The sequence below is a fragment of the Pteropus vampyrus genome, unplaced genomic scaffold (genome assembly GCF_000151845.1).
Source record: "Pteropus vampyrus isolate Shadow unplaced genomic scaffold, Pvam_2.0 Scaffold12, whole genome shotgun sequence".
Taxonomy (NCBI): domain Eukaryota; kingdom Metazoa; phylum Chordata; class Mammalia; order Chiroptera; family Pteropodidae; genus Pteropus; species Pteropus vampyrus.
Genome location: NW_011888793.1, coordinates 3,096,430 through 3,114,377, shown reverse-complemented (window position 1 = coordinate 3,114,377; position 17,948 = coordinate 3,096,430). Strand labels below are relative to the sequence as shown.

The window sequence follows — 17,948 nt, the reverse complement described above, 5'->3', positions numbered from 1 at the left end:
ATCTTTCTCTCATGTAAAAGAAGTCTAAGGATAGGCAGCTTAGGGCTGGCAAGGCAGATATCATTGAAGACCCAGCCTTCTTCTATATTTTTATGCTGAATTCCATGTTCTAAGATGGTTGCTGGGATCCCAGCCGTCATTACCGTATTCTAATCAGCTAGAAGGAAGAAAAGAAAGAGCATCACATTCACTATTTCAGCATCAGCCAAAACTTAGTCATATGGCCACACCTACTGCAATTAATGCTGTAAAATACAGACTTTAGTCTGCGTGTCCGTATGTGCCATTAAAGTCAGATTTCTGTTACTTAGGTGGGAAAATGAGGAAAATGGATATCAGGGAACAATTAGAAATCCCTGGAACACCTATCCAGACTTAACGCCGTAGCAAATGAAGTTTCTACTTTTGTAACTCAAGAATTACTTTATTTTCTTCTATTTGTTTTTTCTCTGCCCTCAAAATGAGATTCCTGTAAAAAATTTGAAGTGGCCTTACATTTAACTCTATCAGTATGAGTTTGCATATACTTGGCCTGTATCATGTTGGGTTTCTTGAACAGACATAATTTATGCTAGAATGTGGAAAAGAGTTGAAAACATGCCTAACTCTCTGCTTAAGTTTGGGTTCAGTATGTCTTCTTCTAGCTAAGCATCCAAGTCATATAGACATAATTAAACAGGGATTTGCATATGGTCACTGTGCCTACAACCTTGCATTATATAGTCTCCAAGGATGTGAGACTGGCCTATGACCTCATAATTGCAATTTTATTTGAGAGCCATCAGCCTGATTTTGTGTGTCTCACAAGTAAATACCGTGAGCATTCTCAAACATTTCTAGATTCATGGAGTTTTATTGCTAAAAGGTACCAAGAGCCCAACTATCTTCTTTTACTGAGAAAACCCAGAGAAGTTAAGCAACTTATCTAAGGACATCCAGCTAGTTACAAAATGTACTTTGATCATTATTCCTGGCCCTATTCTCTAAACCACATAAACAGGGTATGGCCTGTGGTTGTTTAGGCCCCATCTTTAAATGAGAACATCATCACTGTGGTTCTACCATATTTCCCACTGACATTAAGAAGCAGCTTTGTTATGTTCTAACAGCCCTACATAACTTCGACAGGAGGAGAATACCAGTGTGGTAGAGAGTTACTTCTACATCTATAGGGTGAAGGGGTTTGACTGTTCTCTCTTTCATGTGTAAATGAGAGAATGGGATTTGCTTTAAGGTCAGGAGTCATTGTTTGCCAGATTCTTAGATCCCCCAAATAATAGCCCTAAGCCATTTCTTTCTGTCATCATGTATATCTGGGAACTCTGATAATTCATGTTTTTTCCCCATGTTACACAGGACAGGAAAGTTGTATATGCTTATAGAATCATCAAATTGGAAGAGACCTAGAGGATCATTATTTCTCGATTTTTTTAGACAGAAAAACTAAACCCAGAGAGATGAATTGACTTAGCCAAGATCATATTTGTCCCTTATGATTTATAGGAAGCCAAAAAGTAAAACAACACCATAGTTTGTTTTTAACAATATTAACTTACTATTTACATAATAGACTAATTGCCAGCTATAGATGAAAAAAGAAAAGCAGAGTTGCTCCAGAATCTTTTAAATTTATAATTACGTGACATGCACTAGGTTTATAAAATATTTTATTTACAGTAGAGCTTTACAAAAATAGTTTTAATAAAATTAATACAAAACCATTTTACAATATAACTTATATAACTATTTTCTCCAAAAAATGACCCTTGATTATAACACAGAAACTACATTTGTATTTGTTAAGTCACACTGTAGTATAAATATGTCTCATAATCATTTTTTATAAAGTACATGCCAATAACAATAAACAATGGACAACAAATGTTATTTTATTATTCTTTCAATGAAAAAGTCATCCCTGGCCAAAATAAAATTAACCAAAGAAAAGTAAAACAATTGTCCTTCTGTTCAATAATACAGTCCTTTTTAATTATTTGAGAGTTTATCTGACAAAGACATAGCATTAATCTGAAAGCACCATGGCATAAAGTCTGGTAACAATATCCTCAAAAGCCTTCTCCAATGTCTTCTCTCAACTGTTTATAGAATATTTTGCCAAGATAAATATTGATCTCAACTCTCCCCTTCATTAGTCTCAAGTGTTCTTAATATGCATTGAGATTTTTAGACCTTCCCAGCTGGCATATGTTTAAAATGTGAGCTTCTTTCTTTGGCTTCAAGTCGAGTTTCACAACGCTTATGAAATGTACTGGGCTCCTCCGTGGGGCTGAATCTCTGTGACTCCCCATCCAACAACATTTCCCCGGATATGACAAGACTCTGCTCCTTCCATCTCTCTTATCTCTTCATTGCCGAGAACACGATCCCAGATATTGAAGCCTGTAAGTCTTCCAGAAAAGGCTAATGTTTCATCAAAGCCACCACCCACACAGCAGCCATTCTTTTCTTGGCCAATCTGCAGGATTCCACCTTCAGGAATAATGTGATCTGAGGCCATACCGACAGCAGTAGCCACCAGTTCACCGTTTACCCACAAGGACACGCGCCCTTTCTCTGAATTCCAGGTGCTGCACAGATGGGTCCACCTTCCCAGGGAAATCACAGTATCGGCAACCAGTTTGTTCTCCTCTCCACCCACCACTAGCACTATAGACTGATAGCTGAGGTACAGCTGGATCTCATATGGATTCCTCTTTGTGCCATAAGAAAACAAGATGGTTTTGTTTAATACATCTGTGGCTTTGACCCAAATGCAGGCACTAAAAGATTCAAGCTTCATTGGTGTTGCCGGATGCACACTTCCAAAAATCTTCTTGGAACGCATTGGGAATAAAATTGCTGTTTCGCAACCTAAAGTAACAGAAAATGAGAAGAATGTGAGAGAAAAATATAAATTCATTCGGAACTGATTCTGGCATTTAGGTATTTTAACATGGGCATTTTAATGACAGCAATTGAAAATTATATGCAACATCGCATTATGACTTGAGGGTCCTCAAGTGTAACCTCTGTAGAGCAAAGAAAATGGGAATAAGGAAAGCCAATTGTTTCATTCAACGAAGTAGCTAAATGGAGGAGAAGGTATGCTGAGAAATCAAACTGTCCAAACCCACAAAGTAATGAAAATCATGTTTTAATAACTATTTTCCCTCCTAATTAGCTTATTTTCTTTGTTACAGCTTTTTAAAAAATGTTCAGTTACTATGCATTAACTTCAAACAATGACACCCTAATTCAACTCAAGAGTCGAGAGTCAAACTTGTTCCCCTCTCCTGGATTTCACCAAGCTCTCAGAACAAAAACCTGTGAAATTCAACATACCTTGCTCACCCATTAGCCACTGTCTACATGCATTTTTAAATAAAAACTCTAGGACAGTCATGGTGTTGCTGATGCATTTTAATATACCAAATGTTCTCAGATGTTTATAAACTTTACAAAGTTTGTAGAAAACTACTTTTGAAAGCAACAATGTATACTAATGATGACTAACTCTTAGTGGATACTCACTATGTGCCAGATACTGTTCTTTTCACTTTAAATTTCATTTTATTTCTCATATCGTCCCATTGGACAGATATGAAAACTAAGGCATAGAGCACTCCACAACTTGGCTATGCTTACAGAGCTGATAAGTGGTAACACTGGGTTTGAACTTGGGCACTCTGGCTGCAGAAACCAAACTCTTAACTTACACACTGCATCGCCTCTTAACAGTAGAAGAACCCCTGGATTTGGCTAGAAGAGCTGGAATTCAGTTTGTTGTACAACTAGTAAGCTCTGCAGTTTTTGATGAACCTCTGATCTCTCCAGGCTTTACTCTTATCTATACAAGGCTCTTCTTTTCATTCTTCTAATATTCTGCATGTCTGTAAGCAACAAGTATGTGGCACTCAAGAGCTGTGCAGACCAAGGCTATGCTCAAAAACTCTTACTTTGTCCTCATGCTTATAAATACTATTTAAGCAGTAACAGAAAAACTTAAGGAAGAGTGAATTCTTCCAAGAGAAAGAAGGAGACTTTCAAACTTGGAGGTTGGGAGTTCAATAAACTCCCATCTCTGTCCGTTTCCAGATCACATGTCCTATCAAGGAGCTGGAGATGCGGAAGTGAAACCCTCTACATGTCTCTAGAAAACAATGTGCTAAAACCTTTAATAGGTGAGCTCTGCTTTATGCTAACCTCATGTATGTATGACAGACCAAATAATGAAATATTTGTTAATCTAAATTAGGACAAGCTATTCACTTTATAATGATCTAATGAAGATTTGCCATAAGATAGTTTTGAAAAAGGAAACTCCCAGAACATTTAAAGACTAACTGATGAATAGACAGAACTTGCAGGAACCAAATGTCCATGTGAAGTGTGGTAAGCTGAGTTAAAAGCATGCAAGTGGATAAGGGCTAGGCCCTGTCCAAAAAAAAACAAAAACAAAAAACAAACAACAACAGATTCAGAGAATTCTATAAAAGTAGCTATGATACTAAAGCACAAAATTAGTCCTGTTACATTTTAGTATTAACTTTTCACTGAACAATTTGAATTTTTGAAGGTTTTTTTAAATTAATTTTTAATGAGGCATTGATTCTTATTTTCAAATGAAATTGGTAGGTGCATTCTTTTTCTAGCTGTGTTAAATAAATCAAACAAAGATCATGGAACAAAAGATCACCATATGCATGGACATTTGAGATACTCTCTGTAATGTTTCAGTAAAGTAGTGTTCAAGAGGGTACCTACTACAATCTAATTAACTGATTTCCTGTTTAAATAAGCTCAGGCAGTCAGGATTGCATTCCAAAGCATTCCTTGATTGCCTCTCAGAGACCCAGCTTCCTCTGTAGGCTGCACTGGCTATGTGAGTTAATGGAGTGAAGCTGCATTTTGGCAGGTTTTTTTTTTTGTGGTTTCTTTTGGGGACCAGTGATTGAGGCTCTTGCTATCTCTTTAAAATGTCAGAAACTCTCTCATGAAATGGCTTTTAACTAATAGGTTTTTCTGATTATATTATCAAAGACCAAACAAAATTAAAACCAGGTTCTTAGGAGGCCTACAACAGAATGATTAGAAATCCCATAGGAGCCAAACTGGCAGGAAACCGAGAGAGGAGAAATCAAAGCATGTACATAAATGTATTATTGGATGTAATAAAAAATTAACATTTTAGAAATCAGAAATACATCCCTTTCCTGCTCTAACAAATATGCAGATTAAGAAAATATGTTCTGTACTGATAAACAGTCCTAAAATATCTAGAAAAGACTGATATTCTGATATGGTTTCTGAATTTTAAATGAAATGTGCTCTCACACATGCCTATGATTCTTCCTCATACTCCATCTAATTGGAAATATAGAGAAGGATGGCATTGTTCGTAATTGTTTTCAGTTTCTGAGATTCTCAGGAAAAAATGCAAATTATATTTTCTTACCTAGGACACTGGTTTTCTAATATAACCCACACATGTTGCTGCATCACAATTTTCTAGAAATTTTGACTCATAAAGGAGTGTTACTTGGCTCCAAATCTTCTCTTTATTTCTTTTAACCATCTTTAAAATGTACTATTTTGGGCCCACATGTGTTTAAAGATTCATGGAGTATTACATGGGACTTTGACAAGTTGCATCTAGTTTGAACCACCTCTCTCCTCTTTGGCCCTGATCCCCCAAATCCCCGGAGGTGGGGCCGGGGTACCAACTGGCTCCTACACTGACTGTTCCATTTCGGATCCCTCAGTGGCTGGTTTATTCTAAAGCTCGCACCCTGGGACCTTCACTTTCCCGCTAATTCCACAGACTACAGGGGCTGGAGGCCTCTCAAGAATTCCACTAACCCTTCAGGAGATCAGATTCAGCCTCAAGTCTCTTGCTCAGAACCAGCAGGGAGGAGAAGCCGACTCAGAGATTGGAAAACGTCCCTAAAAATTAGGCTGGGCCCTGAAATAGCGCGGGGAACCAGAGCTCCCCTAAAGAGAGAGGCAGGCTAAAATTAGAAGTGGAAATCCCTGACCGAGGGGAAACTAGCGGGCTAGAGAGGTCACTGTTATAACTGGCCAATAGAGCCACTGCAACACCGCGGGGATCGGGTGTCAGAGGCCCTTGCCTATTTCAAGACTACAATGGTCACGTCCACAGCTGTCTTCAGGCTTCCACAGGACTGGAGAATACGTTTTAAAGCCAATTTTCCCGCCTTGCATGGCGTGCCTGACGCCGTGGCTGTGCATGGGAGTGTGTGTGTGCGCACAGTGTGTGTCACATTAAAGCTTCCCCTGGAGGGTTGCCTGACTTGGCTGCCCGCAACCCGCACACCAAGAACAAAGCCGCAGCAGTGCCCCTGCTCCGCCGGAGTCCTTACCTGCTGGCAGCCAGCGCCGGGCCGCCCAGCCCTGCACGGCGCGGAGGTCTGCTCGCGTCCGCCTCAGCTCCTCCAGCACAGCGCCCAGGGAGCTCCCCGCCTCCAGGCGCGCCAGCCTCTGGCCCGCGTCGCGGCTCGCCTGCAGCAGTTCGTCCAGCACCTGGGCCACCCCAGCCTCCGCCGGGGCCGCGAATGTGCACGGCTTCTCCAGGCTGCCGGTGAGGCGGCCCAGCTCGCCCCGGAGCCCCCGCAGCTCTCCCCGGAGGACATCGTCGGTGGCCTGCAGCAGCATGCCCTCCCTCATCTGCGAGTCCTCCAGCATGATGAAGAGCTTGTCCCACTCGGAATGCTCCCGACGGCAGTCACACGGCGTGGCTAGAGTGCAGAACACACACACATTACCGACCCTCCCAGGCCTTCCTTGGCTGTGCTTTGTAAAAAGCTGACCTCCCTCGGTGGCCCCAAGTTACGGCCCTACCCCCCTTCCCTTTAAGGACACCTCGATAAAACAGCATGTAAATATCTCCAGAATGACAGAAACCATTCATGCAAGTACACATGAAGCCGAACTCTATGAAGTTGCCGTTGGTGTCGCTCAAAACAAGCAAATATCAGCGATTTAATACTATTCAACCCATTGTGTATCTCAAAAAAAATAACTTTCGGAAACCTCTCCCTTTCCTAAAGTGCTTCTCTCTTTTGCAAAGCTATAATCTTAGCTGGTTTCATTGGCTACAAAGTATAATTTTTAGACCCAAAGAGGCGGGTATGTTGTGAGAGTTAGCAGAGAAACAGTTAAAATGAACTTACGGTCCTCAGTGGGATGGAGTCCATTGTCTATTTCATTGTCCAGATTCACATACATGAGCTCATAATCATCCAAGTTCTCGGCGTGCACTGCAGACCAGAGAACACAAAGTAGAATCGCAGGCAGATGCATTGCTGGAGAGAGACAAAGTTCTTCGGCGACTTCCCACAGCTGGCAAGAGGGGACCGACCAGGCAGGAGCCTCTCCGGTGAGCGGAGTTTGAGCAGAGTGAGAGTGAGAGGCAGGAGCCCGGAGCCCTTAATAAACGCTGGGGAAAGCCTGAATGGGGATGAATGAGTAATGCCAGTGGCACTGCAGGAACCGGAGTTTCTCTGAATTTGGGAAGTAGGGGGCTGGGTGGGAGGGCGAGGGGGACGTGGAGGTTGCACAAGAGTAAAAACCACAGAGGTTTGCACTGCAGTCAGATTAATTGGAGGAGGGTCACGGGAGAAAGAGGGAGGAAAACTGAGTTAAGACTTTGCTCCCCGAGGATTAGCTGTTGTAACGTGAATTGGTAGCACTGAGGATGAAAGGGAGGGGGGGATGGATTAGGGGGAGAAATAATTCAGCGGCACTGGGGTGTGAAAGCAAGATTATCATTTCAGCATTTTGTACGCACTTTTATTATTTCACAAGTTTTTACATATAGAAAACTTTTTCCACGTCTCTTTTGGAAGCAGTTTTACTGGTCTAAACTGTGGAAGTTACTCTCTGATTCCAAGATAAACCAATTTAATAAAAATTTCTATGTCTCTAGAAGCCAAGTTATTCTGTCTTTAATCTTTCTGGAGTTGCAGTTATACTTTTATAACCATACTTTTTAAATAACAACACAGCAACACTGGTAAACCTAAAATGAGAAAGAGCTGCAGGAAAGGAATAAACTGATTTTAGCTATGTCTTTAATAACCTGATATTCTGTGTAGAGTATATTGTTCCACTAGGTTTAGTGTCAAAGATCATATTTTTAAAGTAAATTTAGGGATTCCTGCTTCTGCCAATATATAGAGATCTGTATGAGCTGAAAATCCTTCCACATAAAACAACTGGAAATGTGTTCGACTTATAACAAAAAAAGAAAATTTAAATGTACAAATGAGCTGTCCCCCTCCCCCGAACCCCCATCCCCTCCACCAGACAAAGGAAATATCCAGAGGTCAAAGACAAAGAAGAAACCTAAACCAGAAGGTACGCCCAAGAACTGATGGTGATGCTAGGGCCCTTGTGGAGGGAGGGTTATCAGTTCTGTAACAATCAAGTGTGAATGACCATGTGGGAGTAAAGCTTAGGCGGGGAGGAGGGCGGAGTTAGAAATGAGACCCTCACCTAAAGTAAGACTGACTGTCAAAGAGTTACATACTGGATTTCAGTAGGCATAGCCCCACTCTGCCCTAGCACAAGAAAGTGAGAGTAAGCATGTCTCTCTTTGATGGAACTCTAAAGAGTCCCTAAAAGTTTGTGACACACGTGTTTCAGATTCAAATGTATGCTATTTGCCACTGTAAAAATAAATTCATAATTTAAAATATTTAAACATATGAGGAAACAATCCACCACAAATGACAATCATCAGAAACCCAAAAGGATTAGACAGCCTCCCCCAATATTTCGTTTATTTAAAATATCTGCTAGAAACTAGAAAATAAGTGTGTTTGAATTATTTAAGACCTATAAGAAGGAATTAGAAACCTGAAAAAAAAGAAAAAGACTAAGTGAACTTTTTAAAGAACCAAATATAACTTTTAGAATTTTAAAAAAGTTAATTGATTTTTTTAAACCTCAAAAAATGGGTTAAATGGGAAATTAGGTGAAGCTGAAGAGAATATTAAGAAACTGGAAGAAAGAACTAAGAAAATAATCCAAAATGTACTTTTTAAGTTCATTAGTCTAAGAGCCTTTCATTATTCAGCAAGATGATAGATAAATTAATTAATTTTGCTTTGCTAGTTAAAGAATGTTTATCTTTTTAAGGACAACCACCAAAACCAAAAAGAGATAGAACATCCAAATAGAAGGAGTAGAGAGAATTAAAAAACAAAAAATACTTGACCTATCCAATAGAAAGCAGTGAAGGAGGGAACAAAAACATAGAGCAAGATAAATAAAAATCGCAACATAATATAAAAATAAATCCAAATATACCAATAATCACTATAAATATTAATTAAACAAACTTTCCAGTTAAGAGACTAAGGTTGTCAGATAGGTATAGTTTTAAAATCCCCAGCTATATGTCACTTTCAAGAGCCATAAGTAAAACATTAGAATCTAGAAATACTGAAAGCAACAAATTTAAAGGGGGTCCAGGGGAAAATATACCAAATAAGTGCTATTCAAAAAAGCTAGCATAGCTATATTAATATTAGTCAAAAATAGACTTTAAGGCAAAAGAGAAAAATTATGATAAAAGAAACATTTTACCAGGAAAATATTTCAGAATTATCTAGTAAAATATTATCTAAAAATATATACCCAAGATTAACAAATTCATAATTATGAAGGGAGATTTTAACATACCTCTCTCATAACTAAGTTCACTTTTGTCAGAATTGATCATTCAAATGCCAAAAAAAAAAAAAAAAGCCCTGCTAAAAAATACAGAAACAAACCACATAATTTAAAGTTCAACTTAATGAAAAACATAGAGCATCACCCAGAAGGCTTTGTAAGAAACTTCAAGCAAACATTTAAGGAACTCATAAACTCCACTTTATCCAAACAGCTTCTGAGAATAGAGTGTGCAGGGACGGGCTAAATTCTTTTTATATGTGTAGTAAATATGATACCAAGTAAAGATAAGGACACTATTAGAAAGGGAAATTGCAGGCCAGTCTCATTTAAGAATGTCAATGCAAAAGCTCTAAATAATTTATCAATCAAACAAACCCAGCAATATATGCATAAAAATACATCATAACCAAGTTGAATTTATTCCAATACTGCCAGATTGATTAAATGTTAGAAGATCTATTAATTTATTCCATTAACAATTTAAAGGAGAAATCATATAATCACGTCAACAGATATAGAAGTCATTGAATAAAATTCATGTTCAAACTAAGAAACAGGAACTTAAACTGACAAAATGTAAATACCAAAAATCTATAGAAACATATACATGCATAATGGTGAATCTTTAGAACATACTCTTTAAAACAGGAATAACAAGAGGATACTCGTGGACACTGGTTCTATTCATTGAAGTGTTGGAGATCCCAGCCAGTAAAGTAAGACAAAAAACAAACAAAAACAAACAAAAACAACAACATAAGGAATAAGGTTCAAAAAAAAAAAAAGAAACAAAAAGCTGTTATCAATTATTCTGCGTTAATTATTCATATACAAAAAAACTTAAGAGAAGACTCTAAAGACAGATTACTAACATAAGAATTGAGCAAGTTTTGCTGGATAAAAGATCAACATGCAAAAATCTGTTGCTTTCTTAATACCAGCAGACAACTGAAAATACATTTTTAAAAAAAGCTTTCATTTACAATAGCAATGACAAATATGAGATACTTAGTAATCAATTTAATAAAAGATACATAAAGTACAATATTACAAAACCATTGAAAGATGTAAAAAAAACTACATGTATGGAAGGATATATCATGTTCTTGAGTGGACTCAGTTTCACAAAGAAGCCAATTGTCCCAAATTAGTCTATACATTCAATGTAGAAAAAATAAAATCCCAACCTAGGTTTTCAAGGAAGTTGGCTTCATTATATAAAAACTTATATAATGAAGCCAAGAAGAATTTGAAGTAGAAGGTGAAGAAATTTGCCTTATGAGATATAATGATTAAATATAAAGTTATTGTAATTAAGAAAATGTGTAATTGGTGAAGGTATGATAAATACCCCAAAACAGACCTAGACACATGGGAAACCTAATATATGAAGGAAGTATTACAAATCAGAAGGGGTACAATTGACTACTTAATAAATGGGTCTGTCTGCAACTGTTTATAAGCATGCAAATAATATATAATTAGATCTCTTCTTCACACGTAAAAAGTAAATTTCATATGAATTAAAGACAAATATAAAAACAAAATCATAATGCTTTTAGTAGAAAATATAGGAGAATTTTTTTTTTTTACCAACTTAGGGTAGAGAGAGCTGTCTTAATAACAAATAAATAAATAAATAATAAACCATAAAGGAATTTGAAAAATGAACTAGATTAAGATTGCAACTTTAAAATTGCAACAACAAATAATTCGTATCTAGAATAAATACAAAACATCTACGAATCAATAAGAAAACACAAACATCCCAATCAAGAATAGGCAAAGGATATGAATAGCCAAATTACGGAAGAGAAAATGACCTGTAAATATATAAAAAGGGCGCTCAGCCTCACACGTATTTAAGGAAAAGAAAATCAAAACAAAAAAATGAGATCTCATCTGACACTCCATCAGATTAGAAAAAAACTGATGTCTGTCAAGACCAAATGTTAGCAAGGATGTGTAGCAACAGAAACACTTATGCTACTGATGGATGTGAAAGTTGTTATAATCTTGGTAATATGCAGAATAATGCCCCCCCCCAATCCCAAAGATGTCCATATCTTAATCCACACAACCTGTGAACACTGTAGGTTTTATTGCACTGAAGCTGGAATTAAGGTTGCTAGATAAGATAAGGAGAAAATCCTAGATTACCCAGATACATCCAATATAATCATTTTGCAAAAAAATTTTGGAGCATCCAGAAACTTAATTCCCAGAGAAATACCTACTGCTTTGCTACTTAATTATGTGGTCCAGGGACCATCAGCATCACCTTAGAGCTTGTTAGAAATTCAGAATTCTCAAGCCCTTCCCTGAACCGGGTGAATCAATATCTTGTTTTAACAAGATGCCCAGGTGATTTCTAAGCACATTAAACTCAGAAACAGTCCCCTAGGGAATACGTCCTATTTATGCACAAAGAAATAGGTATAAAAATTGCAACACTATTGGTAAGATCAAGTAATAATAATAATAATAATAACAACAACAATAATAATAATAGTGTCTTTCAACCATAGAGTATATGAATAAATTGTTGCATATTTATACAGTGAAATACTATATAGCTGTGAGAATAAATGGAGAGCTTCTTGGAGATAAAACTTTAACATAAAATTGAATAAGGGGAAAATATGTTGCCAGTAGATGTGTTCAACATGCTAATATTAACATAAAATTTTAAAGCATGCCAAACAACACTATAAAATGCTAATTGATACATACACATGCAATTAAAGTGTAAAAACATTCATGGAGATGATAAATCCCAACTTTAGGATGGGGTTGCCTCTGAGGAGAAAAGGAAATGAGTGGGATGGGAAGTGACATGACAGAAGGTTACGTTTTGACAAAACTGGTTGGTGGGTACACCAGTGTTCCTTATACTATTGTCTGAATTTGTCTGATGGCTTGGAATATTTCATAATTAAAAAATATACTAGTTTATAAATGGATTTTATAGGATTTCTACATCAAAGTATCTTCATAAGTTTCTAACTTTAAAATAAAGTTCTTACGCATTTATTTTTGTATTATTCGATTGAAATTCAAATCAGCTGAAAATGACTAATATGAGGTTTTTCCCTTCAAGGCTCCCAAGGCCTCTGGGGAGTAATGTACCAAAAAGCCTATACCAATTTCCTATCTTCCGTTCCAACAATAGTCCCATTTATCATGACTATTTTCAGCAGTTGATCAGTCATCCATGTAACTAAACTCTATGATTTAATGTGCTCTGTATAGATCAGGATTTACATTTAAAATTCCTGATTCTTTAAGGAAAAGCTCTTAGTAAAAATAAACAGAAAACAAAGAAACAAAATAAAACAATATTTTTTCCAACAGACAAACCTTTTTTTATAAGAAAATCCTTACTATTTCCAATATCTTGCACTTTTTGGGCATCTGACTAAAATCTGTTTGAGACTAATTCTATGAACCACATGTGGAAAAAGCAAGTCTCATTATTTTTGGTCATCCAAATACATTCAGTTTGATCCCAAATCAGCCCTTCATTAAATTTAGCTACTGACATTCTTAAAATGTTGGCCTTCTTTCCTTAATTCTCATATCTAAATGTCCTTTGTAAATAGGCTTGTCTCCATCATTTAATAAAGATCTACATATGTGTAATCACTACTTATTTGATTTTTTCTGTGTATGTCTGCTATATACAAAACCAAATTTAATGTAAATAAAGGCAAGAAAATTCTTTTTCAAGAAATCTCTAGGAACCATTTCTGAGACATTTAAGTACTTGAGAAGATTTTGAGAAAAAATCCACTATAAAGTGATAGGCAGATGTTTCCCATATGCTGTTTGCAGATAAATCCCTGAAGTTTACGTAATATTTTTTCTTGAGATTTTGCCATTTTAAATCCAGTTGTCCATACATGTCATTGAAGCAAATCACATGTGACAGACAAGCTGACTCTAAACTTCTCTTGAAATAGTGCAGAAATTAGGGATTTAAATCTGCATTGCTACTTTTCTAACTATTCATAAAAGTAAGGCATAGTTTCCATATTTCAGTTGTCCAGATCATGCCTGTATCTCTCAGGAACGCGAATACATTCCTTTACACTTTTTTGTTTTTGTTCAGTTTCATTTAGGTTCATGCTTATGACATTGCTTAGTTTTCACTTAAACAGCATCCAAATGTTCTCATCAGGAATTCTTTATTGGAATTGCTTCCTTCTCAAGGGTGTGGTCTGGTTACTGTCAAAGTTTCCTCTTTCCCCATGGTGCATTTCTCAGGAAAAATTTTCATTAGATGATAATGCTGATCGTATCATAAAATATTCCCTTTTTTGGAATCAGTTTAAATCGTGCTTTCGTGATTTTTCGGGGAAAAAAGTAGCGTAAGATTCTGTGTTATTTTCAGCAGAAGACTTGGACATCAGCTCATTATAATGTGTGAGTAAATGCAAAGGTTTTTGCATTGGCAATAATGTTATTTCTATTGCTCATAGGCTGATAAAGTCATCATTTCTTTTATTGTTTCCTCAACAGGTAACACCATGTTGTTGAGGGTATTACCTGCTGTGTATGAAAAGCAGCCTCAGCCAATTAACGGACACCTGTCAGAACTTCTGGCCCTGATGTCTCAGCTGGAACAACCAGAACAGTACCATCTTCTACGGCTTTTGCACGTAGCTGCAAAGAGAAAGCAACCAGAGGTAATGAACACATTATATGTGTGATGGGTCATGCAACCGGGCATGTTTTTGAGTATGTGAACAGGATGTGTGCTTCAGGTTCTCTTTTATATGTCTTCTACACGCCCATCTTTAAATGAAAGCACTCATCTACTTTTCCTAGAACATAAAAGTCAGGAGATGATGGCAGAAGTTGGGTACTGTCTTAGGTTCTCCAGAGAAACATAGCCAATAGGATGTGTGTGTGTGCGCGTGTGTGTGTGTGCATGTGTGTGTGTACGTATATATGTTTATAATGAATAATTGGCTAATGCGATTATGGAGGCCGAGAAGTCCCACAGTCTGTCATCTATGAGCTGAAGACCCAGGAGGGCGAATGGTGTAGTTCTACTCTCAGTCTGAAGGCCTGAGAAACTGGAAAACTGATGATGTGAGTACTAGTCCGGAGTCTGAAAGCCTGAGAACCTGAGGGCTGATGGTGTAAGTCCCAGTCCAAGGGCAGGAGAGGGCTGAAGTCCCAGTTCAAACAGTCACACTTAGGCCCCGGATGAATGGGGTGGGCTTTAATCATTCTATTTATTTACATGCCAATCATATCTGAAAACACTCTCACAGGCACACCCAGATTAATGTTTAACCCAATAAGGCTGAAATTAACCATCACAGGTACAGTAACAAAAATACAACAAATATGTAAACCTTTGCATAGCCATTGCAGAATGGCTTTAATGAAAGTTTAGTGTGGCCATGCAGTCCTAGGAATCTGTGGTTTCTCAGACAGAGCCAAGGGAAAGACCTACACATGCTTTGATTTATGGGGAAATCAGCCTATATTGAGAGCAAAGGCTCATTTTTTAAATAGTAAATTAGTTGTTGTTCTTCAGATTCTAGTAAAAGATTATAATAATTAGGATGCTTGTGATTATCAGTAACATAACACCCAACCCATAGTGGTTTAAACAATAAAAGGAATTTATTAGTAATGTAATAGGAAAAAAACCTTCAGATGAGACTCGATCCAGGGACTCAAATAATATGAACAGAACAGTTTCTCTCCATTTCTCAGATTTGATCTCTAGGTTTTGGCTTCCATTTTCGGCACGCTTTCAACTTCTGGGCTCCAGACAGGTGTTAGGGGCTTTCTAGGCACTTTGCTTCCTCTATCTCCACCACTGCCACCAACATCCAAGCAAATGTTCTGACGTTCTCTGTCTAAGACACATGCTCTTCCCCGGGAGCTCCTCCTGAACCCCGAGGGTACTCAGATAGAAACTTGAGGCTGCGAGGAAGGGGAAAGTAGAAATGGGTTGTGCAGGCTGCCAACACATGTGTGCAGTGAAGATTAACAGTCAAAGTTACATCAATTATGGTTGCATCTATGCTTTATTGTCCATCAATATCTCATAATGTCAGTATCTATCCCCTGAAAAACCAGTCAGCACTAAGGTAAAGACTGGAATATTTGTATTCAACGTTCAAATTATCCAAAGAAAGGCAGGCAAGAATGGTCATATGCATAGTTAACCACAATAGACTGCAAGCTCCTTCTGGTAAGGAATTACTTTTCTTCTGTATCACAGACCTTGACATAGTATCCGATAGCTCTCAGTAAACGTTCATAAAACCAAACTGCATTAAACAGGGTGACAAGTGTTCTGCAAATAAAATAAACAGAGCGGGGGTGGGGGGAGCGGCATTTGAATTCTGCCTCGGGGGAAATAGGTCATGTGTGTCATGCAGACCCACAAGGGGAGGACTTCCGGGCCAGACCTGGAGGAATGCGTAGTTTTGTTCCAGGTGGAGCAGAGATGCGAAGGGCCTCAGGAGGTAGAGACAGGGCTGGGAGTCCTGGACACTGGAGAGCAGGCTTGAGTCCTACCCCCAGAAATGTCAATTCAGTAGATCTGGAATGGGGCTCCCAATTCTGATCTTTTACAAGTTTCCAGGTGACACTACTCCTGCTGCTTCAGGGACCACACTTTGAGTAGCAAGGCTAGCGGTTGAGCAGAGGACTGGGAACCTCTGTGTTACCTGGTGTGCATCTTCACTCTTGCCCTTAGAAGGCTGTGTTGTCATTATTTTTGCTTGTCTGTCTCTTCTAGTGCCCTGTAAACTCCTTGAGGAGCACAGAACCTGTATCTGCATATCTGTATGTACTTCCTAGTATGGCACAGGACACATATAGAGTTTCGATAAAAAGTTGTTAAATTCAGAAATGAGTAAATGAGCAAAAGAGACCAAAAAATATGGACCCCATGAAGACCCAGGAAAAGATATGCTGTGGTCTCCAAAAGCAGAGAAGTGGCTGAACAGAGTCATGTTCTAGAGAGGTAAAGGAGCCTGGGTGAGGATGACAATTTACCTTGGATTTGGCAACTCACGAGTGACCCGTGAGGGGCAGTGCCTGTGGACGTGTGATGGAGAGTAGAAGTCATCTATTGTGGATTCTGTATGGAAGGGGAGTGTAGGAAATGATCACGAGGGTGGGAGTTTAGAGGAAATAAAGAGGGCTAAAAAGAAATCTAATATGAATAAAGAGATCGAAGATGTGAGAGAAAATATTAGATAATATCAAGGTGCTAGAGGAAGTTAGAGAATGAATTGCAGAGTGCAAGTAGAGGAATTAATTTCAGAAAGGACTGAGGACAGAAAAGATGAGCAAAGCTACAGCAGAGTGTGGACGAGGCGTGGAGTCGAGGGATCACTGGGTCACCTAAAAAGAGGGTCAGAATGAGGCGGGTACAGACAGGGTAGTGTATTCGTTTCCTATTGCTGCTATAACGAAGTACCACAAACTTAGCGATTCAATCAACACAAATTTATTATCTCACAATTCTGAAGATCAGAAGTCCAAAATGGGTCAGCAGGGGGAGACTCTAGAAGAGAATCTGTTCCTTTGCCTTTTCCAACTACGAGGCTGTCTGCCTCTCTTGCCTCTGCTTTTCTCATCGCATGGCATTCTCTGACCCTGACCATCCTCCCTCCCTCTTCTAAGGGCCCTTGTGATTACATCGAGGCCGCCCAGGTGATCCAGGATTATCTCACGGCCCAGTGCCTTCAAGTTAATCACATCTACAAAATCCCTGTGGCCATGTAAGGGAAGAGATTCATAGGTTTTGGGGATTAGGCTATAGACATCTTTGAGGAGTCATTACTCTGCCCACCAAAGGTAGGTGATATGGGAAGTAGGGAACGGTGACTAAAAGGCCAGACTTGATTTTGTAAAGGAGACAACTGGCATTACCTTTTATCTGCAGCCTGAGAGCAAGAGCGATGCAAAAACATGTTTTTACAAGAAGAGAGAGGAGAAAGGACTTGGGTCACCCCCCCAAAAAAGGTGGGTCCAAGACTGAAGGTGGCACCAGGTGGAACCTTCAAAGCAATCCAGTCACACCCCTGGTTACAGCCCTTCTATGGCTGCCCAGAAAGGCAGACAAGGACTTAGGAGGCATTTAGAATCAGGTTCCTGATTGAACAACTCCACCGTTCCAGGGACCTGCAGGTGAGCTCTCTTTCTCAGGGCACTGAGCTTCACATACGTGCTATGTTCTCCTCTTGGAGTGTGCTTTCTTCGCCACCACC

The 17,948-nt window shown here is 38.6% G+C and overlaps 2 protein-coding genes across 16 annotated transcripts in view; one reads left to right on the top strand and one right to left on the bottom strand.

Annotated features, from left to right (window-relative positions):
• VEPH1 (ventricular zone expressed PH domain containing 1) overlaps nt 1-17,948 on the top strand; it is a 190,073-nt gene that overhangs the window by 45,391 nt on the left and 126,734 nt on the right. For 14 of the 15 annotated variants that reach the window (XR_002777563.1, XR_002777565.1, XM_011379507.2 and 11 more), the window contains one exon: nt 14,221-14,387. Coding sequence is in view for 13 of the 15 variants with exons in the window: in XM_011379507.2 (XP_011377809.1) it covers nt 14,221-14,387 (167 nt within the window). In the remaining 2 variants the exon portion in view is untranslated. Of the gene's footprint in view, nt 1-3,200; nt 3,377-14,220; nt 14,388-17,948 lie in introns of those variants that run through there. The other variant, XM_011379521.2, reaches the window with a different exon arrangement.
• On the bottom strand, nt 1,651-7,482 carry PTX3 (pentraxin 3). The gene is made up of 3 exons (XM_011379535.2): nt 7,191-7,482; nt 6,381-6,755; nt 1,651-2,871 (listed from the first exon to the last, which is right to left on the bottom strand). Exons 1-3 carry the CDS (start codon nt 7,318-7,320, stop codon nt 2,258-2,260), a joined length of 1,119 nt encoding a protein of 372 aa, XP_011377837.1. The 5' UTR covers nt 7,321-7,482; the 3' UTR covers nt 1,651-2,257.